The sequence below is a fragment of the Vidua chalybeata genome, chromosome 5, assembly GCF_026979565.1.
Source record: "Vidua chalybeata isolate OUT-0048 chromosome 5, bVidCha1 merged haplotype, whole genome shotgun sequence".
NCBI lineage: Eukaryota > Metazoa > Chordata > Aves > Passeriformes > Viduidae > Vidua > Vidua chalybeata.
This window is the reverse complement of record NC_071534.1, coordinates 60,459,660-60,484,360: the sequence shown is the minus strand read 5'-3', so window position 1 is coordinate 60,484,360 and position 24,701 is coordinate 60,459,660. Positions and strand designations below refer to the sequence as shown.

The 24,701-nt window shown below is 40.6% G+C and overlaps 1 protein-coding gene across 2 annotated transcripts in view; it reads left to right on the top strand.

Annotated features, from left to right (window-relative positions):
- Nucleotides 1-14,398: 14,398 nt before the first annotated feature.
- Nucleotides 14,399-24,701, top strand: part of GSAP (gamma-secretase activating protein) — a 45,215-nt gene continuing 34,912 nt past the window's right edge. For both annotated transcript variants that reach the window (XM_053942373.1, XM_053942372.1), the window contains exons 1-8: nt 14,399-14,663; nt 18,166-18,239; nt 21,103-21,159; nt 21,864-21,933; nt 22,333-22,389; nt 22,521-22,609; nt 23,027-23,096; nt 24,129-24,178. In XM_053942373.1, the coding sequence (XP_053798348.1) occupies nt 14,579-14,663; nt 18,166-18,239; nt 21,103-21,159; nt 21,864-21,933; nt 22,333-22,389; nt 22,521-22,609; nt 23,027-23,096; nt 24,129-24,178 (552 nt within the window). In that variant the 5' untranslated portion in view covers nt 14,399-14,578. The remainder of the gene's footprint in view (nt 14,664-18,165; nt 18,240-21,102; nt 21,160-21,863; nt 21,934-22,332; nt 22,390-22,520; nt 22,610-23,026; nt 23,097-24,128; nt 24,179-24,701) is intronic.

Genomic DNA, 24,701 nt, shown 5'->3' with positions numbered 1-24,701 from the left:
GGGCATTTACAGTAAAATATCAAGGTGTCCTTAAGGTACCTAAATAATTGTAACCTCACTTCAGAGAGAAGTCAAACAACAATCAGACAATTAGAATTAAGGTATTTGGTGCACTTAGCTTTTAAGTAATTAAAACTGCTTTTTAAAGATGTATTTACATTTTTATGTAATTTTTTTCCCAGCCTGAGAATACCACTCAAGGCTATTATTCATGGAGTTCTTAAAACAAAACTTTGTAGAAACATTCATTCTGCACAATAAGGGACATACAACTCATTAGCTAACCTCATTAGGCTCCCTGTCCACAAAGCAGTATAGAGTATCTAATCTGAGGTCCTTAAGCAATTTAGAGCATGAAAACTAAGCAAGCTTCTTGTTCCCATAACCAAGAGACACAGTCCCACAGTTTGTGTGCCCAGCACCACCCTGCACATTACCCTACCCACAGTCCCCACTAGGAACGTGTGAACATGTAAAACCCAGTGCAACTGCAAGGCACTGCTGTTTTCCGTGGCCACTCTCTTCCTACTGGGCAAGGAGTAGGTAAGAAAATGGGCTTGGCAAGAAGTGAGCACAGAATCAATCTGCATCAGGAGGGACCTTAAAGATCATCTAGTCCAACCCTCTGCCATGGTCAGGCACATCTTTTCCTGCCATGGCCAGGGAGGTTGCACAAAGTCCCATCCAAACCTGAACATTTCCAGGGGTAGTGTATGCCCAACTTCACCTGGGCAACCTGTTCCTGTGTCTCACCCACCCCTCACCATAAAACATTTCTTCCTTATAAGCAATCTAATCTACTCCCTTACAGTTTAAAAACATTAGCCTTTCTCCTATCACCACAGGGCACAGTAAATGTCATTCTCCATCTTTCATATAAGCCTTATAAGCCTTATCTTTTAAGTAAAGAAAGACCACAATAACATCTTCCTGGAATCCTCTCTTCTCCAGGCTGGGCAACTCCAACTCTCTCAGCCTGCCCTCAATAAGAGAGGCGCTCCAGCCCTCTGATAATTTTTGTGACCCTCTTCTGACACTGCTCCAACAGGTCTGTTTCCTGTGCAGAAGATGCCAGACTTGGATGCAGAACTCCAGGTGGGGTCTTATGAGAACAGAGTAAGAGGGGCAGAATCCTCTCCCTCTCCCTGCTGCCCACACTGCTTTGCATGCAGCCCAGGACACAGCTGGCTTTCTGGGCAGAGAGTGCACATCGCCAGGTCATGTCCAGCTGTCATCCACCAGCATCCCCAAGTTCTTCTCATCAGGGCTGTTCTCAATCCCTTCGTCCACCAGCCTGTATTGATCCTGGGGATTGTCCCAGTCTAGGTGGAGGACCTTGCTCTTGGCCTTGTTGAACCTCATGGGTTCATTTTGATCTCCTGAAATCTTCTGAAGGATGTTGCCAAGTACAGACTCTTTCTACAGCAATTTAACTGTCCCCACCAGTCTGCTGTCCCGGACAGCTGCTTCCTGCCCTAGGGCCAAAGCTAAAAGCAATGTGTGAGCTACAGCTGAAAATTAACATTAGATGGCTTTTCTGCCTGTGAAAAGCAAACCACTCATTTACATACCTTCAAAAAGATACTTATGGAAAATAAAGTATAAAATGGAAATTAGAAGGTCTAGGTGAGAATTTGACAAGCAAATAGTTACTGACGTAAGAAAAATTAAAGGGAACTTTATTACAATGTTAAAGATGCAAATTATGGATCAATGGCACTCCCAAGAAAATAAAAACAACAATTAACAAAGAATAAAGCCTCTGTATGCCTATTCAAACACAAGTCTCAGAAAAACACAAAGAAGTTTAATAAGGATTGTAAGAAGCAGGACATATATTTTACATTAAAGGATATGAAATGCACTCCTCAGCTTGGAATAAGGAAAAAGTGATAAATGTATATAAAATCCTGAGAGGAGAATGATAATGCACTTTTTTCTTAGCTTAAAAACTACAATACATCACATAAAATTATCAGGCAGGAGAATTAAACAGACAGATCTACTTCTTCCATTTATTAAATAATTTAACTAATTATCATAGGATTTTTGGATGCCAAAAAATAAATTAGTATATTTCAGATTCCTTAATTTTATAATCTGGAAGAGTTGCAAGAGAAGGAAAAAAAAAACTTTTATGCTTTTATATATGCTTTCTCTCAGCATGTATTACTGGCTACTGTCAGAGGCAAGATGTTATTTAGATGGACCTTTGATCTGACTGGCTTAGTTAGTCTGAAGTTTTATGCAAAACAAATAATCACCCCTGTTTAGTTTTTTTTTTTTTCCCAGCAGAGAACATTGATTACAATAATATTTTTCTTGTAATAAAAATACAAAAACAGCAGAAGGATTACAGAGGAAATAACATAGATATTATAAACTGATAAATTTAAAATAAAACACAGGATACATCCAACACTGTAAGAATGAGAAAGTTCATGGGCTAACATACAAACTTTCTCATTTAAATCATCTAACTATCTAATAGTACTTAAAGTCAGTAACATGCATATATACCCACAAAAACATGGCTGAAAAAGATTTATAGGAATTATAAAATAAGGATCTTTATCACTAGGTCAAGTGGTTGACACAGTCTCTAATGACAGACTTATAAAAGGCCTAACCATGATCATGATAGGCCAAACACCTCTGCCCATGCAAAGGAAAACCACACTCCTGAGTGTCCTGACAAAATGGAAAAACAAGTGCATATACATTACTTCTGGGTTTTAAAGAAGGTTTTTCAAAGGCTCTCCTCAGAAGATGTTCAGGAACAGCTACAAGCATGATCCAGAGCAGCTTCTCTGAAGAAAAATTTAAAAGATTAATTGTGATTGACTTAGGAAAGAGCACAGAAGACTAAAAAGTGAATAGGAAAGATGGACCAGGAGTTTGAAATTAATTCAAAGCAAATAAATGATGGAAGTTTCTTAAATAATTCTCTTACTTCTCTCTTACTTCTCATGTACTCTGTAATTAGACTGTGAATAAAAAAGGTCATTGAGCCTAAAACTTAAAAAGGAATTAAACATTTCTTTGGATTTTGAGAATATGTATAGTTCTAATTAATCTGAATACCCTGGAATATTAAATGTTACACTTTGAGGATAAATCAGTCTCTGACTATCAGAGATCAGAATGAAACCTAACATCGAAGACAGGTGTACAGTATCATTATTTGACAACCACAGGGCTACTTGCACCTTTCTCAGAAGCATTTGGAACTGACAATTTCTGAAGGTACAACAATGCATCCATATGCAATATTAAGTAAATTTTTGGCTTCTGTACTCCTGCTGTAACAAGAACAATTAATAGTGCTGTGGGAAGAGGTGGAATCAAGCCCAGTTGCAGTATGCCTCAGTTTTGGACCAATGTAATTTGTAGTGGAATGAGGAGTCAGTGACCCAAAATGGGAGAAAGAAGAAGAGGAAAGCAAAAGGTGCCTTTTGGTTAGAACCCAGGGCAGACTGGGCTATAAACAAGTCAGATATGATGATTGCAATGCTTGTGTTTGCTGGCTGGGGTGAAAAGAGAGGAGTGTGCAGAGGAAAAGATGGAAGAGAAGGCTGGCCAGTATGTGCTCATGGAGAACTTGGCACAGATCTCTATGGCAGCCTGTTGTGTAGGGAATGGAAGGAGGCTGGAGACCTTAGGAAAAAAGAACTGACTAGGCAAGAAGACTTCTGCTTGTAGGACATGAGGGTCAATGGGCATTAAACATGAGAGCTATAGGAAGGGGCTGTAATGGATAAAAGTGCTGCACCCAGGTCTAAGAGTAGTGTTTATTCACATGGATACATCATACAATGATAAACAAGTAAACTCCCTTGTAGATACTGTTTGTAAGTACTGACCAAGGCAATAAGAAATGTCTTGGAGTTCAGTAGCAGAAGTGTCTCCTGATGCCAGTCATGGAATAGTCAGGACAGACATGATCTGCTTTCCACCATGTCTTGGCCTGACCTTGGGAAAGAATAAAAGCTGAGTCTCAGCTTCCAACATGGTCAAGAAAGGACAATTCCTTACTGCCTGTGTCCCTGTTGTTTGTGGTTCTTCAGAAGCATGGGAAGATGTACACGTCTCCAGGACTAGGCTCGTGGAATGAGCTTAACTGGCAACACAAAGAGAAAAAGTCAAATGCTAATAAATGCACAGCAGTGCTGATTGGAAGGATTTCCTTCAAATACTCATAAGGATAACAGAGTCCATCAAGGTAATTCAAGGAAATTCAAGGCCATTCAAGGAAAAGGCCTAGGCATCATAGGAGACAACTGACTGGAGGTATCTGTTCATTGCAGGTTTGTATTCAAATGAACTAACCAAATATAGGATCTACAGAAGACCACCATATAATATGATTCACTATTTAATAAATAGTGTCTCACCATGCACAACAAAATCTAGGGAAATAAAAATAAGAGATTCAAATGTGAATGAAAAAAACACTGGGGACTCATAAAAGCACCTAAAAAATTTAACTCTTCCACTTTAAAGTGAGAAGATAAAAAACTAAAAGGAAGAGATGTGTAACGTGTTGTAAAGAAGACACAACAAATACACATAACTACAATCTTTATAATTGGAAGAGTCATTAGATTGGATATTGGGGAAGAGTCAGTTAAATCTGATATTAAGAAAAATTTCTTCTCTAAAAGGGTGGTCAGGCACTGGAACAAGCTGCCCAGGAAAGGAGTGGAATCACCATCCCTGGAAGTGTCAAAAAAAATTGTATGGATGTGGAACTTGAGGATACAGTTTAGTACTAAACACAGTGGTGCTGGATTCATGGTTGGACTCAATGATTTTAGAGGCCTTTTTCAACCTTAATGATTTTATGATTTCGGGGTTTCTAAACAAATGGAAACATAATAGACTGCTAAGAGTAATTTTTTAAATATACACAATACATCTTGTTATCCTGACCCACTAATGGCAACATATTAGTGTCTAAAATGTACCATCCTGCATCATAATGAAAACCAGGAAACTATTAGGAAAATCAACACTACTTAGAAGGGTTTTTAGAAAAAGACAGAAAAAATACAGAAAAAAGATTGCCATTGTCATACTGTGCTAGTGTAATCACCTAACACTGCAATAATATTCTACTTAAAACCAGTTGTATCTTCCTGAGAAAAAAAATCAAGTACTTTTAGTAATAATTCTTATGATTGAGAAATCTAGTGAGTGCTTTCTTCTAAAAATATATGTACTGTCTTCTAAAACGAGAATTTAATGCTTGCATTTGTAGCTATACACACCTAATGTAATAACTCAGTTTATTGTTGTAGTATTGAATGCAGAACTCAACTGCATATTTCCCCCTTATTTTTGGTACTTATAACATTGTAAAAATAATACATGCATATCAGGAATTGATTCTGTGGCATTTTACCATGTCCCACTGAGCTGGGAACCAAGCCTGTAAAATCATACTCATGAGAACACACTCCCCAAGTCAGGTCAGCGAATAAAAGCTCCTTACATGAGTAAGGCTACAAGAATAGCCTGCAGGAGGTCAAGGTCAGTGGTGAGTTTTGGCTGAGTCAGGGTTGGAGGATAAGGCCCTTATGAATCCTATAAATAGCTCATTGTTAAAAGAGGTCAGACCTAATTCTGGAAGTATTTTGGAAGAAGAAACCACTGCGTGACTGATGACGTACACCTACCCAAGACTCTCTGCTTATTAATGTGACATTTGTTTGGAACCAACATATAATAAATAAAAGATATTTTTAGGATGTGCCAGGGAAATGTATTCAGATTTTCAGAGAATAATTTAAGTATATTAAAAGTGCTGTGCAGTATCAAAGAAATGGTTGTAAGAGTATACAAATAAGGTATTAAAAACCAGTGGTTTCTATTGATCCTGATGGAAACAGAAAAGCAGTCCAAGGAGGCTAAAAGTAGGTTTTACTCACCTGACTTCAATCAGCTAAAAGCTCATACCTAGACTCCTTTTACTGTAAGTCAAGGGAAACAGATGCCTCTACCACCATTAACCACATCCTAAGGCTGCAGTTTGGCAGAAACTTACACCGACCTAAGTGAGCACCAACATCAGGGAAAGCAGTATCCCCAAGGTCTTTTGCCCAGAATGAGTGGTTTATTCCCAGTTCTGTAGAGCAACTTCATTTTTGTTGACATAATGTTTCAGTAACCTTGATAGATAGCTGACATTACTGAAACCATCCTCTTCCACCTCCTTCCTTCTCCTCTCAAGGTTACTTTTCAGTTGGATCAGTTCTCTGGTCTGGAAGCTATGCCAGCAGCAGCTGGGCAATGGATCAGAGCAATGCTGGGCAAAAATGACTGCTTCTTTCAACTTGAATGTCAGAGGAAGGCATTTTGGAAGGGGTCTGAATGAGCCATGTGGGTCTAACACTTCACTGCCACCAGTACAGGGAGATCTTCTATTCCATCCCCTCCCTGCTGCCAGGGCCACAGAACCACTGCTTCCCTTTGAAATGGCTGTGGACTTGTAAAGGCCTTCTGTGACTGGAGACACTTCATAAGCTGGTAGAAAATTAAACTATTAAAAAAAAGTAAGTGTTAGTGCGTTAGCCAGTACAGCTGGATCACAGAGGTGTTAGATGGACAGGAGAGCTGGCAAACGAAGAAAGAGGCTGAGTGACCTGGGGATGAAGAAGGGAGAAGAAAACAAGTCATGAGCTTTCAACAGTCATGAGCTGTTAGATCAGCTGCCCATCAAACTGCACCCTCAGGGCCCCCTTCCATATCACATTGGATATGATCTAATTGAAGGCAGAAATGGGAAGGGACAGTGCCACTTTCCTCCAGGTCTTCAGCTGCACATTCCCAATAGGCATGAGAGCAGAAGTGAGGGGACAGGAGAACCAGCATCCACAATCAGGCAAAATGTACCTTAAATTAACTGCTAAAACCAGGTGGCATCAGGTACTCTCTGGAGTTCTTATATTTCTTCATTAACTGGATGGACCCTAGACAAAAAACCTCATACTAGAACCCTATTTTCAAAGCGCCTGATGCTCAGTGAGACAAAAGTCAGACTGATGTGTTCACCCTGTGCTGTCCCTGTCTATAGCCTCCATTCTATAGTGCTGCAACTGTACATTTTGAAGGAATGCATTTAGGCTAAATATTTATTTCATTTTACAATAAAAATGATAATGGAAAGATGTCTTAAAAATGAAAGAAATTGGAACTGACCTGCTGATATATGCATTGTCATACCAATTCCCAAGAGAGTTGCAACTCTGCTGCAAAGTATCAACACTATCCTCTTGCAATTCAAAATGAAGTCAAAACTGAAAGATCACAAAGGAAAAAAGCCCAAGTTTCTAAACCCTACTGATTAATCCCAAATCAGGCTGGAGCTGAAGAATAAACATAGAGCCAAGAGCTCCTCCAACAGCTGTTGAGACAGTGTGTGCTCACAGGGCTTTCATCAGCACTAGCAGGGGTTATTCTCTGGAAAGAACAAAGGAGCCTCAGAGCCTGGGCCATGGAGGGAGAAGCAGCGGAAACAAAAATGCCACTTGGATGACAGTCAGAGACTTCCCTAAGTCCCAGTCTCTTCCCCTTCCTCACTTTGAGGAATACCTTAACTGTTTCAGGAGCCTCGTTCACTCATGTTACTGGATTGAGCATGTTACTGACTTCAATGAAGCCATTTAAAAGAAGGTGCTGTTCAACATCAGCATGAATAGCAAGATTATTTTTTCACTAGCAGTTGAAAGACTATTTCCTATGATGAATTATTAAACAAAGCATATAAAAGCACCTCCACGAAGTACTGGCTTCCATAACAGATGCTGACTGATTTCAGTGAAATAACTCCGACCTATGTTGATATTCAGTGGACTAAAAAAAGGTAATCTCACACACTGAAACAAAGGTATTTTATTCTACTAACTCTGAATCGCACATTTTACTACTAAAATATATATTTCAAATTGCATCATATTTGTGTTGCCAAGAGGATTTAGTAAACATATTAAGCACCAACTTCAGGAAGAAAATTTATGTATATTTTTTGTGTTTGACTGGATGAAAACAGTCAAGGAAACAACTGTCTAGACATGATGACAATAAACCCTCTATTACTGGAATAGCGGGAAAAGAAGTTGCCCTCAGTAAGCAGCACTTCCCAAAAAAGTCATGAACTGTTTGGCAGGCTGTCATGTGCTCAAATAATTATTTCAAATATTCATTCTTCATAAGAAGTCTTATGTATAATTTCCCAAAGTGGAACACATCGATGGTTTATGGATCTGTATGTTTTTGTCCATGAACAAAGCTTTGTTTTGTTGAGAGCTGAAAGGTGCCTTACACCCATCACTGCCATGTCAGGGGCAATGTTTCATCGGACCCATGCTTGTGTCATGGTATAATTTTATAATGCTTGCCATATGAACTGTGTGAAAAGGGATTATAGGGACACGGGAAGTTAGCACAAAAAATGTTATTAGCAATAAAATAATGCTGATGATGGTTACAATGTAATCATTAGCACCATTTCTGCTCTTTAATGATTTCCCTGTTGTCAAGACTCAATCCAGATAAAAATTTGAGGAAGATCCTCCTGTTACTAAGGCAGGAAGAGATTTCTGATTAAAAAGAAAATAGAGACATTTAATCTGTCTCTTTTTTAATGGGAGTTTTAATTTCACATCCCACTCCTGGAAGTTGCTCCATTGGGATCAGCTCCTGTGCCTGCACAGTTTCAGACTGGAACTAAAAACCAAAATTGAGTCAGATAATCAGGAAAGGAAACTAAGTATAAATTGAAAGCAAAATTCACAATTTGGTTTCATGATGCATGCAAAAGTGACAAATGGGTTATAACATTAATTTCACCTGACAGAGATAAGAAAATGGATTGTTTCTTTAAACCAAGAGCTTCTTTCTCCATCTAGCAAAGTTGAGAGATATTATCCAAAATATATCAGGCTCTGTCTTAATTCAAAGACTGCTGAAGGGTTTTTTTAGATGTTTATGGTTTTTGCATCACCTGTTTAATTTTATGTATCAAGTTTAAGGTGGCATACCCTATACTGAGTTATTACTTGAAGAACTCTGAATGAGTCAGTTTTGTGGTTTCTAAGGAATGTGTTGTGCTTCTTAGAATTCAACCTGGAGCTCTTGGCCTGTAGGTATGGCCTCAGGCATGCATAGCCAGACTGATGGCTCAAGGAATACAGAGTTTTACATAATAAACATTGTGGTGTGTTTTGTGTGAAGTTCATGTCTGCCCCCTGTTCTCCTCTTTAATCCCCTCCTCTCCCAAGCTGCCAATCTTCCCCAGGTCCTCCCTAACCCCCTCCATTTCAAGTTGTCAGTCCTCCCTTTCCCCACCCCTCTTCTCCAGAATGTTCCTTGTCAATCCTCCCTATCCCTACCCTTCCTTCCAGAGTGTTCTCTGTCTATTTTGTTATACTCGACACCCTATTTGTTACTTTGTGTTATTCCACTCCCCTAGTTCTCCTGATAGGTTTATAATAGTTTAGTCCCACCTTAGACCACTCCTCAGCTTTACCCTCATTGGTTAATGTTCCTGCACCCCTCCTCCTGAGTTACTGTATAAAATTTCTGTTCACCCCCCAAGTCTTGTCTTGGGGCTCCATCTCGTCCATCCCATAAATACACTCTGGTTTCCCCAAGACCCGTGTCTTCGTTATCTGTCCCTGCGCCGAACCTGCCGATAGCTGGGATAGCAGAACTCACAGGGGGACGGTCGCACCCTTGCTCTCGCCGCCCAGCGCGCCCCGTGACGGCGCGCTGCAACAAATGGTAGCAGAGGATGGTTCCCTTCTTCGTCCTCTAAAATAAACGGGCCAATCTGTGGGGGCGCCCGCCTCACTGAGGAGGAAGAAGGGAAGAAGAACATCGGCGACCGGAACCATCAACGAGTTCTGCCGAAGACCCTAAGAGGAGCCTAGCGGAGAAGATTGAGGCTCCAGGACTCTCTCTGTCGTCCTTGCCGGCGTGCTCTCCACCCCAGGCTGTGCCTTGAGGGGGTGGACTTACCCCAGGCACGAAGAGAGGCGGCTTGGTGGACGGCTCACGTCGGGCTGAGCCGAGGCAAGGCGCTCGCACCGGGACGAGCGCACCAGGGACCGATAGTGGCCGCGCCCAAGGCTCCGGGGACGGGCCTTGAAGCACCGGGAACACCCAGGTCCCTGGAGGTGCCAAGCCGGGAAGGAAAAGGTCCCCAGCTTATCGGCTTTACATCAGTTCGGCGCACCCTAACAGGAATCTCCAAATCCTCCATCACCTGGGCTCAGAGGGTAAGCGAGCCAAAGCAGGGTATACCCCTGAGGGGCGGGTGGTTTTGGTTTCCAAAAGCTGTGGCCGAGCTTGCGGAAACCACAGGGTACCCTCCTGAGTTTTTCTCCACGGAGTTTTTACAAAAGGAATTGGGACATCCTGAGAGGATTCATTTTTCTTATTAGGAGAGTGTTTTTTCTGCCCTCTCTTCCTAATTGTGGGCTCTCCCCCAAGAAATTGGGGCATCCCATGAGGGTGGAGGGGACAGAAAAAACAAAAATGGGACAGAAATTCAACGACAAACGGAGACACGTTAGTAATTATGGGAGATACTGTAAGAGAGGCCCCCAACCCTCATTCACCTCGTCGAGTTCCAGCTGCGTCGGGCCCCTCTCCTGTAGATTCCCCTGTAGCTTCTGTGAAGCATCCTATGCCCTTTGTCCCTCGGACTCCCCAAAACCCTACCCTATCCTCCCTTGGGAATGGTGTTGGCCACACCACCCCAAGTGCCCCGCCGGACACTGTTCAGACCTTTCGAGGGAACTGCAGTGTACCCGGCATCCCTTTCCAAGATGGCGACGGCCGCGCCTCTTGGAGCCCACTTTCTCGCCTTAACCCTTCTTTTCCGGCCCCGATTTTCCCGCCAGCCCCACCCCTTCCGCAGAGGCCACTACACGCATTTCGTGTAGTAGGTCAGTCCCCTCTGTTGGGAGCTGGGGCTGGACCATCCCCTAATCCTTCTTCTGGCTCCTCCTCTGGGGGGAGGATCGCCTATGGGACCTCCCGTCAGAGGACCGCCCTTCTTAGGAGACCACTCCCCCTTCTGGAGGGACCTCCTTTGGAGGAAGGTGGAGCCAGAAACCCAGACCGGGAACCCGCCATCTTGTTTCCCCCTAAGATGGCGGTGCCCAGGTCCATCCCTTCACCAATACCCCATTATACTTGGAGCAGTCCTTAATATGATTCTAATTTGCTTGTGAATTGGACTAACTTCAAATTCAATTGGCATTCAATCTTTGGCAAGATCTCCCTGAGGGTCTCAATTCTTCGAGGCCTTTACGGAGATCTTTCCAGATCATAGATTTGCAAAAAATTATTTTCATCAGAATGAAATTAAAAATAAACAATTAAATGTAAATAAAAATAAAATTATGCAGAAGTGACTGCCCAAGTTCCCTATCCATTTCCCTAGCCTAACCTTACCCAATGTTCCTTTTGATTTTCAAATCATTAATGAATTTTGTAATTTTTATAGTTCAGTTGATTTCATACACTCCCCCATGCTCTGGATATTGCCCCTTTTTTGCGAAGGGCCCCGCAAAGGGACAATATTCACAGTGGTCACAATGAGGGGTGTTGTTTTTATATATTTGACTTTCAAAGTATTTTAATTGGTATTCAATAATTTAAAATATGGTTTTTATTTAGGGAAGGAATCAATAGATCAATTTTTATTCCTTTGTCCCTGCCTTAGATCTTCCGTAAGCGTCAAGTTTAATAATTTGTTTATTGAGTCATATATTATAGAAAGAAGAGTCATTCTCTTTAGTTAATAACTACTGATCCATGCCCAACGGTCATGACTGCGCGTCAGACAGGAAATAAAGTTGGGAAGACCACCTCCCCATTTGCAGAATGCGCCTCACAAGATGAACGACCTCCAGAGTCACTCTTCGTCACGCAAAATTTAAAATTAATCTTATTCGGACGGTCATCAAACCCCCGAAAATCAGATTCTGTGGATCTCCAGATAAGTCAAGCTTCAAGCCCAGCTCCCGCTCAAAATGATGTACCCCCAAGTTCCACTTCAGTTCTTAATACTGATCCTTCCTATGTATATGATGATTTTGTTCATTTTATACTAAGTTTTTTACGTGAAGAAGATTCTTACCCAATACGTTATAATTGGTATTAGCTTATCTTTTTATGATAATTTTTAATTTGTTATTATAATGATTTGTATGAATCTTGTTGTATTAGTTACATGATGAATTTTGTTGTATTTGATACATGAATTCTGTACTGTTGTACCCTTTATTAATTTATTTTAACCCTAGAGCTCTCCTCCACTTTTATAAAAGAAAAGGGGGAGATGTGGTGTGTTTTGTGTGAAGTTCATGTCTGCCCCCTGTTCTCCTCTTTAATCCCCTCCTCTCCCAAGCTGCCAATCTTCCCCAGGTCCTCCCTAACCCCCTCCATTTCAAGTTGTCAGTCCTCCCTTTCCCCACCCCTCTTCTCCAGAATGTTCCTTGTCAATCCTCCCTATCCCTACCCTTCCTTCCAGAGTGTTCTCTGTCTATTTCGTTATACTCGACACCCTATTTGTTACTTTGTGTTATTCCACTCCCCTAGTTCTCCTGATAGGTTTATAATAGTTTAGTCCCACCTTAGACCACTCCTCAGCTTTACCCTCATTGGTTAATGTTCCTGCACCCCTCCTCCTGAGTTACTGTATAAAATTTCTGTTCACCCCCCAAGTCTTGTCTTGGGGCTCCATCTCGTCCATCCCATAAATACACTCTGGTTTCCCCCAAGACCCGTGTCTTCGTTATCTGTCCCTGCGCCGAACCTGCCGATAGCTGGGATAGCAGAACTCACAGGGGGACGGTCGCACCCTTGCTCTCGCCGCCCAGCGCGCCCCGTGACGGCGCGCTGCAACAAAACATGAACTCTAGATCTGGGTACAGGAGACTTTCTCCACATGAAAATCTCCCCTTTTGCACATACTTACAGAATCAGTCATTTCATTGGCTTTGATTCCCTCCTTTGCTTGCCTCTCCAGTTGTGTCATTTGCAGTTGTGTCACTTGCAGTTGTGTCATTCTCATACTCATAAAGTAGCCCTATCTTTTATCTCAGAAAATGCATCCATTTGGGACCTCTTTTCTGTTTTCTACTTTCATGTCTGAAATAAATACTCCAGTCACATTTTCAAGCTTTATTTCACAACAGTGAAAATATAAGCTGAAATTCTTGCACAACCACCTGATCTAAGGAGCTTTAAGAAAAATGCTGAATACAAAACTTGTGGTAAAATTGTAAAAGTTGGCAATATGGAGATTGAGAAGAAGAGAATGTTTGCTTTGCATTTCAATTATCAACCTGCCTTTCATCCACACTTTGCAGACATACCTGATTCTGATCTGGCCTTTTTATAGCTCTAGATTTTAGCAGTGATGGGGAAAAACTCGGTACAGGGATTAGCTCTTAGAATAGGTTCAAGCTGTTGTGCATTTGGGTACATCAAGCTTGGTGTGTGCTCTCACAGCCTCTTTCCAGTCTTATGCCACCTTTAGCTGGCTGGTATCAGCCAGCACATTTCAGAAAGGAAATGGTAATTAGGCAGGCTATAGATAGCTATGGAGTAGCACTTTATCAGTGCTACAAATATTTTCAACAGCTAAAATAACCCCAAGCAAACAAACCACAACCCCCACTAAGATTACATGAAGTTTTGCCTTCTTTGCAGATGAAAAGCACAAACAGGCCAGGCCAAGTCTGAGAAGACATCCCATGCTTTGCCAGCAGTTTACAGACAGAGACTCCATCTATTCAACAAGCAATTTCAGAGCGAACAGTCTCAGAAAACAGGGATGTTACTTGAAGTTCTGGAAAACACCTAATGCTTCCTGGGGGATCACAAGCAGGGCAACTCATCACAAGGCCTCCCGGTTTGTGAACACCAAGTGACTGAAGCTCAACTCCAGGCCTCAGTGACAGGCTGCTGTCGGAGGCACTTGGAGTCACTCCGTGGGGAAGCTTCCTAAAACATTGCCCCTTCTTCTCTCTGGTGACCAGTGACAGGAGGGAATGGCCTGGAGCTGTGCTAGGGGAAGTGTAGGTTGGATATTAGAAAAAGGTTCTTCGCCTAGAGGATGGAGGGACACTCGAACAGGCTCTCCAGGGAAGCGGTCACAGCACCAAGAAGCCTTTGGACAATGCTCTCAGGCACAGGGTGTGATTTTTGTGGCTGACCTGCTCAGGGCCAGGAGCTGCACTTTGATGATGTTTGAGTCCCTTCCAACTCAGAATATTTTGTGATTCTGTGATTCTTCCAGCCGGCCTGAGGAGGAGCCTGTGCGCCCGCTCCATGGGGAAAACGAGAGCCTTCGAGTCTGGCGGGCCACCAGCACGGAGGCCGCCCGCCGCGGGAGGCTCGGAGGCGCTGTGCCGCCGCGGCCGTACCCGGTAGGAAGCGGAAGGGCCGGAGGCGCCGGGAGCGGGCCGGGAACCGCCGGAACCCCCGAGGGCCGCCCCCACCCCGCGGGGGGCGGGCTGAGGGCAGCCGAGCCGGAGCGGCGGCGGCCCGGGCCGGGGCTATGCTGCTGCGCCTGGTGCCCGAGTTCGAGCTGCGGAGGGACGTGGTGCCCTGGCTGGTGGAGCGGGGCTGCGCCGCGGCTCTAGGTAACGCTCCGGGAGGCCGGGGAGAGCCCCATCCCTCGGGCCGGCCGTCTCTCCCTCTCTCCGGCCGCCTCTGTGCCCTCCCGCCCGCGGAGGAGCCGGGCTGCGGCGAGGCCCCCGGGTGCGGCTCCCCGAGAGACCCCCGGGCAGGCCCGCAGCGGGAGCTCCGGCCGCGGGGGCCGGGGGATGGCGGCGGGGGAGCGGCCCCTGGGCCCGCCTCGGCCGGGGCTCGAGGGGAGCGACCCTCGGGTGCCGGGGGACTTGAGGTGGGCAAGTTTGCTGTCCTCAAGGAATTTCTGACATGCCGAAAACACTTCTACACATCTGCTACACTCCACAGCTTGTTTCTTCTTCCTGCTTCTTCACACGTTTGGGGCTTTCTCCTTTTGTTCTCCCCTCCTCCCCCAGCCAAAGAAAAAAAAAAAAAAAAAAAAAAAAAAGAAAAAAAAAAGAAAAAAAAAGTGTTAGCACGACTCCCTCTTCCACGCTACTCCCCTTTCTGGGAGGAAAAGCCCCACAGCCTGAACACTTTGGTGTGCCTGATGAACGAGTGCTGGTTTAAAATTAGATGCAGCGTCAGCTGTCACAGCACCGTGCGATCGCCGGCGTAGCGAGGGCTCGGGGTAGTGGTTGGAAAAAAGTGACCTCCCGTATTCTTGGCACTGTGGCTTTCTGCTTGTTATTCATCTGCAGAGCAGCTGGCTCAGTTCTGCTTTTCAGAAACTGATGAAAATCTTATTGTAATAAAATTATAATACAGTAAAAGTTACTACTTCAGTTACTACCATTGCTATGCAAGTGTGATGAACTTGAAATGCCTTCAGTTGCTTTTACTTTACTTAAAATACTTAACTTGCTTCCTGCATTGAGGGGCTGTTGTCAAATAGGTTCAGAAGATTTTGTTTGGTAACAAACCAGAAAGTGTCAGCTTGGTAAATAAGAGAATTATTTAGCAAGCCATCATTTAAAAAATCTGTTAAAAAATACTTTGCATTTTCTACATTTACTGAACAATTATTGAAAGGTATACTAAAGGGAACTGAGGTCAAATTATGAAATTCTCCACGCATAATTGATTAATTTAGGAATTTATCAGTTAATCAGTGATATATTCAAAGATAAATCAATCTGTATGTTAATGGGATAAGGGTCTCAAAATGGCACTGACTTGTGTTTGGAAAGGAGAAAATTGAGTCTTTTAAAATGTAATGGAGTTTTCATTCAGCAATGTCCCTGGGTTATACAGAATCATAAGAATCTAGTTTGGAGGGTGCATCTGATCAAATACCAGCACTGCTGTATTGCATTTTAGCTTATCTGTGTATAGTGGCTTTTTCCCCTTCATGCAGTGCTGTCATATTAGGAATATGAATATGAAGGTGGGAGGTAAGGATTTGAAAAGATTAATTTAAACATCCAAGAAATATCTAATCACAGAAAGCAAGTAATTTTTAGGAGTCATGGTACTTTGTGTCAGTATTTTCAGATGTTACTTATTCATATTTATTATTTTCTTTCCTAAGGACTTGAAAGCACTTGATAGCATGTGAGAACTGCTAATTGCGTGAGAGCTGGGAGTAGCTGTGATGATAGGAAGGGAGCGGCAGGCAAAGTGAATTATCTCTTTATTCTACTTAATTTGCTATGAGCTGCCTTCAGGAAATCAAACTCTGCATTCTCCTGATTATGTTGGTAAAAGCTGTGTGCTGGGCAGGCAGGCTGGGTTGGTTTTTTTGCAGCCCTTCATCTACTGGTCTCAGCTGTGGGCATGAGGAAGAATTTGTAATTCTATGTGCAGGATTTTACTGCTGGAGTTTCCAAGGGCAGAGACCATTGCCACTTCTTTGCCTCCATATTCCCACTGGCTGTTCTCTTCAGAAGAGAAACTCTCTTCTGACACAGAACTTTTTCAGCACCTTTAAAATGTCTGTGTCTGGTGATAGGTAAATTCATTGACATGGAGATTGCTCATGGACCTTCTTCTCTGCCAAAATTCTGTGCTGAGGAAGTATTGAATGAGAAAATGTGGAGACCGTAGTACTCATCTTGAAAGTTTGAGATGGTTGTTAAGTTCCAGGAAGCTTCAAACAAAAAAGAGTATATTGTTACCTTAGACTCTCCCAGTTGTCACCATTGAGCCCTAATGTACTTCGAGTGATCTGAAACCAATAGAAAGTGATGTGTTGCTCAATGTACAGATGGGTTTTCATTGTCCTCCCACAACAAAATGGAAAATTTACTTTCTTCTGATAATACTTGAAAACAGTTTTTTTTTTTTTTCCTTATCACTGCAAGCTGTACAAGCCAGTTTATAGTATCAGGCTTGTTAAACTAAGTTTCACTAAGTGTCTTCCTTCTATCAACACTTCATGATAACTGCCAAGTAAATAGTGTCAGACTTGACTAAATGCTTGCAGAGGGTTGAGGAGAGTTTTTTATGTTGATGCTTGCTGAACTGCAGGCCGCCTTTATTATAAAATTGAGACCAATCATACAAGCTTCAACCTTACTAAGGGCAAAATTTCCACTTCTAGTAAAAATTTCGTCATAGATAAACACATTTTTTGTTGGCTGTGGTGAGAAAACATTTTGTTGGCTGTTATGAGAAAACATAAAAGCAGAGTCAGGAAATCATGCATTTTTCTCACCTTGAGTTCAATATTTTATCTTTTTTTTTCTGGTGGTTTTCTTTTTAATTTCTACTACTTTGTCCAGATATGTTCTTCTCTTTCTGTGTCCATCTTCGCTTCCTGCTTATTTGTTTCTGTTTTAACAGTACTCTTCCATTCACATCCCAAATAATTTTGTGTCCTGCGTTGTTTAGTTCCCTGTACTTGTAGGTAGGTTGCATATCTCTCTATATGGTATTTAGTCTTGGGGTTCTTTGGGTTTTGATGGGGTTTTTTCTTTATTTATTTCTTTTTGGAGGAGGAGGAGGGGCTAAGAATGACACAGGAGAGGTAGTGTTGGTGTTATAAAACTAATGTCTAAAGATGTAGTTTGTTTTCAGGCTTTCCTTTGAGATGCTGAAGGGGCAGGTGTGAGCAAATGATATTTTTCTTAGGCTAGTTCTCTCTTCCTGTAGTGTCCAGGGGACTGGGGTATGGCTTAACTGTCTGAACCCCATGTTGTGTATAGTGAATAAATACAAGGGGGTAATTTTGGTTTGGTTTGGTTTTTTTATTCTTTGAAAAAGCACATTCAATTTTCATAACAAAAAGTAATGGTAATTAGAATCATAATCATAATTAAGAGGTAGGTATTTACAAAAATAATTTTTTTCTTGCATGTTTTTAAGTCTCTTAACTATCTGTGCTTAAGTTTATCAGATTTAAATAATGGTGTAAGAAGTACTCCCTCTTTTTCAGAAAGGAGTAATTTTGGCATATGCAAATAAGTATTTACACGTAAAAACGTATTTAGCATATTTGCTTAAAGTGTGTATAAATTATAGCTGAATACAAAAATCCAAAAATCCTGTGCCTTTTTGTACTTCTTATTTCAGACACTTCTGAAAATTCATCAGCACTCTACATTGTAAATGTTGAAAGAAATGGAAAAATTATTTATACCTGGAAGGTAAGTCCACCTTGGAATTTAATAAAAATATAATTGAGAATAATAGTCTAGGTGAATCTAATTGAGTTCATGTAGTTTAATTTTTTTTTAAAGTAAGTGTTAGAGAATGGAAACACAACTGATTACAACCTGGGGGGGGGGTTGGGCAGTGGGAAAATACTCATCTCCACTTCAGTCAAAGGTTAAGAATGATGAAATGGAGAGTCAAGTACTCACTTGATTAAGTCCATAGGGTTTTTGCCCTTGATATTTTGCTGGCCCAGAATCTCCCCATGAATGAAATGCAAATTCTTTAAAACAGTTCATAAACACATAATTTCACCCTCAATTTCTTAGTGAAGGCTACCTATTAAATTCATGTGCAGTGCTTTAGTTAAATGTTTTCTCCTACTAAAATGTCTTAAGATACCATTTATTTAGCACGGTTTCTGCATATACTTTTCTTTAAGATTAATCTATAACACTTTATTGCAAGTAGTCTGAAATAACTCCTGATTTTTTTTTTGATGTCTTGAAGCATCTAGAACTGGCTTCTTAGCATAGGATTCTGCTCTCCATGGTATATGTTTTATTTTTACTCCCAAGTGGGTTTTCTAATGGTTTTAGAAAGCGGAACTTTGTTTTCTTCTCATTGTTCTTTTGATGAGACAAACTGTGCTTCTTGACTGTGCAGCTCAGAGAAGTCTGTAGATCCACCTGGATCCTGGAGGATCTTGATTTTTGAGGAGTACAGATATGAGATGAACTCCAGTAGAGTAGGGGTGCCTGTCACTCCTCTCTGGCTCAACAATGCTAAAACTCTCCAGCTTCCCTAGGGTTAAGGGAAGAGGTGAGGCCTTCATCAAGGGTTTAACTTTAATATGCTTTCACTGTGGGTGGATGTTTCCTTTAGTACAAGCATAGGGAGGGGAATTTGTACCAGACAACAATAACCATAAAAAAATTCTAAAGAGTGTGTCAAAGTTTGGTTTTTTTTCATTGCTTAAGATCCTAGAAGACTTAATACAAATAACCATGTAGCTCAGCAGGAGATCTGGTACTCTATGTGTGTGATGTTGCTGCTTTCTAGCACCTGTGGAATCTCACACTAAGATTTTTTGGGCCTCTAACAGTCTAACTGCCTTGTGTGCTCTTCAGGCTTTTGCAGCTGGCACAAGGGATGAGTTCTAGCTCAAGGTTCACATGTCTAAATGTAGGTGTCTGCCTGCATGCTGGGTGTTTAAGCTCCCACTGTGGTCTGTAGGGATCTGGTCAAAGCAGTTGGTGGAGCTTAGGGAACTGACCACTTGTAGCCTGTTCTTTGGGAGGTGTACGGTGTAGAGGATGTGAACTAGACTGAGCTGGCCTGGCTTGTTTCCTAATAGATACAAATAGAAAACAACCTTTGTCTTCTAAGTGAGAGACAGTCAAGTGTATTCTGTGTGAAACCAGGGGAAGGTGGACACTGTGTTTTATTTTCAAGCTTATTCTAGAGTATTATGTTGTACTGTGGTTTTGACAGTGTCTATATTTTGTGACATTAATAGTTAATATAAAGGAAAATACTTTTAACAGAAGTGAATTGTATTTGCAAGGTAATGCAAGAATCTTCAGAGTGCACATGAAAGCAAGTGTTCTAGTTTATGCATAGTCATGGGCATTGATGTAGTTCTATTCCAGTCTTGTAAAGTGTATTTTTCAGTATCTAAGTAAGATGGTGTTAACATTTCAAACACGCTTGAAAAAAAATAGTTATTTGTGAAAGCACTTGCTTAATCTTAAATTAGGAGGCCTGGAGCCTGTGTCTCAATATAAAGACATTTTGTTTTCCTTGTTTAAATCAGAAGTCAAAGACTTTTGTCATTGCCACAACAATAATGACACACTTAGAAATAGACCCCTTAGGAAGCAAATACTCAGGCTTTTGTTTCAACTTCACAAAGCAAGTTGCCATAAATTTGTAAATAACCACAAATCTCTCTCCTCTCCCCCTAAGCAGTGGTTAAAAACAATGAAACTCACTGTGGAAGTAGAATCCTGTGTGGCTGGATTCAGTTTAAGTAGTTTAGCAATTCAGTGCCTATACCCAGAGTACATTAATATTGTACATTAATACACATCAGTTTGATTTGCTATCCAGTGTATGCTGCAAAGCAGAACTTTATTTTTTAATATATTTGGAAAACTTAAGGTATGGTAAAACTTAAGAAGTAATAAAGTTTTGATTTGTAGTCCCAAACATTTGTAAGTGCCAAACAAAATCATCATATATTATTTGTCAATAAGCTAGAAAGGATATATATTATGTTACTTGTCAAAGACAGAAGGCTAATGGTGAGCTTATAAAATACTTAGCCTTTAAACAATCACTTCCTAGGGCAGACCTGAAATTCTTTTTCCAGGCTACAGCCAGATCACTGGGAGCTGATTTTTCCTGATGTTCAATGGTTCTGTACTCCCTTTTGACCTACCAAGTTGGTGAGGTTCAGAATTCCAGCCTTAAATCTCCAGGGGCCAGAGCATCCCTATTGATTCTTGTACAGACATCTCTCTTCCTGGCCCTATTGCCTTTAACTAAAACCAGTTTAGAAGCAAAGTGAGAGAGAGGCATTAGGTTTATGCAATGGCTTGTGGGCTGTGGATTGGCCACATTTCAGCTTTATCCCATGTGTTAGTTCTAAAAGGAAAAAATGAATCTTTGTTCTCTTGGAATTAGAATTTGCTTTCTTGGAATTAGATAATTAGCTGCCTGTTTATATATAGGACAGGGAAGTGTGTGAGAATGTGTGTCAAGGGGCAGGGAAAACAAGGTAGGAAAAAAAGAGACCAGTGTTTAACTTTGTGTATATTTGTATTGCTACTGCTAATTTGTTTCCATCCATAGGGAAATCAGAGAAACACTCACATTGGATTGTATGATCTTCAAACTAAACAAAATGAGGTGAGAGCAATACCAGGTTTCTCTCTAGTGACAACAGTGCTATAGTGTTTCAGATTTTGATGCTTTGCAACACACTATGTTATATCCTTAAGGAGTGTATCCTTGTTGGAAACAGAAAAGATACTGGAGAAGGTATTGGAATGATTCTCTAGTGTTAAAATGCACCCCATTGCAGAACATGTGAAAGGCTTTGAGAGTAATAAGGCATCATGCAATCTTCATTTCTAAACCACCTTTTAAAGAACAAGTCCTTTCCACTCCTCTTCATATTGTACATGTGTGCCAAGAAATAAATGTTTGGAGTTTTCTTTATATGTGCATTCTTGCTTCTTTTGGTGATACCATTTTAAGAGAGTATTTTATTCTAAAACTGAACACACTGCAATTCAGTAACTAAAATAATGATAACAACTTTTTGAAGGTGTCCCCGTAATAGTATGAAATGAGTGAAATTTTGTATTTATATAAAGGTCTACTGTGCTGCTCTAGTGGCAACATAGAGCTCGAAAGAACCAGTAAAAAACAAACATGAGAAAAAGAGAACTGCCACAACTGATACTTGAAATGTGGTTCTTTTGGCCATGAAAATATATGGCTTAAAGATAAAAACTGTGGGACAGCAGTGTTTTCCTAAGGAGAAGTAATTAGATGGTTTCCTTTATGGAGTTTGAAAAAGTTATTAACATTACTGTGTTTCTCTGTAGCACCTCTATATGTTTGAGAAGAATCTGCATATAATCAGCTGTTCAATCAACAATGAAAGGACCTTATTGGGTAAATGTGTGCTTTATTATTAGATTTTTTTGGTGAAGATTTAGTTTAGTAGGGTGATACATTTGGGTTTAGAATTACTTAATTGTATTTTGACCTATGTGTTGCCCACAGCAGTTTATGAATTTCTGTGGATCCATTGTCAGATAATGTAGTAACAACATACACAGCTGTGACAATATTGCTGTTTTATTAAAACATCTAAGACACACTGCCCCTTTGTTCACTTTCTCCTCCTGCATTTGTGCATATCTGCTACATCTAGAAGAGCATCTGATGTTCCTTTAACATATATGTTTTTGGTAAAAGAATTGTGTTGCTCATTCTTCAAGGATGTTTGGTAAGATTAATGTCAAATATGAACACTCACTGTGGTTGTGTTGGTGTTTTCTCCTCCCACAGCAGTCAGCTTCTGTCAATATACAGAGGAAGAAAGAGCAAGTCAGCTCTTACAGTCAGGTACTGCAAGTGGATTTTTTAATACTGCTTGAAATATTGTACCTTTTTGCTTTCTTTCTCAGGTATTTCTGTTTAGAAAACAAACTTGCTTATGTAAAACAAAGTTATCTAAAACATGTTCTTTTTTGCAGTATCCAAGTATTTAACCTTGCTAATCGAAATTCATCCTATTAATAATGTGAGAGTCCTAAAGGCTGTGGATAGCTGTGTTCGAGTACAGGTAAAGTATTCAACTAATCTAAAGATAAGCCCTTTTAATCTGCTATGTTAGAGAGAAGACATGGTTTAGTGCAGAAATATCTCATGTTATCGTGCAACTGTTACAGCGATAATGTCCCCAGTTTCTTCAGAGAAATAAAAAAATGAAACTTCATAAAATATTTGGTATAGAATATTTCTCCAACATGAAGGCTTTTTTATTTTTATTTCTCTTCAGTTTTCCAAAGTTTGCAGTTATAGTGACTGGTGACTATTAGTATGTAATAATAGCTATTTTTACTGATTAAATATAACTAGTGTGCCTGATTTAATTTAAAAATATATAAATATCCAGCTAAAAAAAAAGCCCAAAACATTTTAGATAAATATTCTAAACTACTTTGGTTTTTTACTTACTTTTGTGAAATTTTCTGTATAGTTTCTTTATCCAGTTGAAGGCAGAAATGCTTCTAGAGAAAGTCGTCTCTTGCTAGTTTCAGAAGATAAATGTGAGTTAATATTTTCAAAGTACATTGTCATTCTTTTACTTCAAGATGATTGTTATAGATTGTATTTTTGGTAGGCTTTTATTGGGGAAAAACAGGAAAAAGAAGGGTGTGAGTTATTCTAGGTATTCCAAAGGTTTTTCAAAAACTGTATCATTTACCTGATTTTTTTTCAATATTAACAGAATGGCCATCTTTGTCTACATTTAGTTGCTTAGCTCTTGCATTCATCAGTTATCTTTATTTCTAAAAAAGCTAAAATAGACTTCTTATAGCTGCCTACATAAATCCAGAGCAAATCCAGAGTTTACTGAAAGATGTCATTTAACATAGGAAGTGGGACAAGAATACAGCAATAGTTCCTTGGATTCAGCTAACATTGCATGTTCAGCCTAATCTAATGGCAGGGAATAGATAAAGATGGACACTTGGAAAAGACTGGGTTTTTCCTTCCTATTTTAGAGTGAGATCTCTTTTTCCATCCCCTTGGAGAGGCCCATCTTCCTTGACATCAGCCTTGAGTAGGTGGACTTAGGTGGACAGAGCTAAATCAGAAACACAACATCTGCTGGGTGGATGTTGCACTTTTCATGCAGGCCAGCTGTGGATAACTTCCAGGAGTTTTGTGTGGGAAAGGATTGTGAGGGGTGTTCATGATGGGAAGTGAAACAGCTCAAGGATAGTCTGGGACATGGGCATGCAGCTCTGTGGACTCTTTCTTTCCATGGGTGCTCCTTGGCTTGGTTGGGCACATTCCAGTCGTTGCTCTTCAAGCCTGTGCTGTGCTGATGTGGGCAGGGAACCATTTCCATGAGGTGTTATGGCTGAGGCCACTCAGCTCAGGAAAGGAGGAGACTCCAGGTCTCTGTGTGGGTACCTGTGCTCATGTGTCACACATTTCCTCTTGCATTGAGTTGGACTTTTCTGGCCCTGAAGTATTCTTACAGAATTCTAAGAGGTGAGCTTGTTTAATAAGCTGTATAAAAGCATTAAAAATGTTTGTTTGTAATGATTTTTTAAAATTTTATTTTAAAGATATTGAACAATTTGACATTTGTGTTGTTGCAGAAGAAGAACACAAAGTGGTAAGATTGAAAAATCTTTGGGTTTGACTTTTTTTGCTTTAATTAATTTAGCTGAAAGTTTTGAAAGTTTTTTTTAGCTTTATACTTGGGCAACACAAAGTCTATTAAAGAAAGCATCAATTACTATGGCAACTTATGCAGGTGACCACAAAACTGATTCAAAAGCTTTACACCTTGTAATGTATGAGGAAAATTTTTTATTTTACTGGGTTTGTTATGTGTTGCTGAATGCTTCTGTGTGTTAGAAGTTGGGAGTAAACATAGTGTTTATTAATTTTAAAACCATTTAAAATATTTGCAACCATTTAAAATATTTTCAGAGTTGCCTTCCTAACCTTGTCTATTGTGAGTCTGTGTGAACCCAGTAGAAGATTCATTTAAAAAAACAAATGAACAGAAAATGTAAAACTTAGATACAGTCTGAGTACAGTGAATGTTCCAATCTCTGTTTCCACTCATCTCTTGTTCTATTTTCAACATGAATTTGTTGTCAACAAATTATGGATGTTGTGCTTGAAAGACT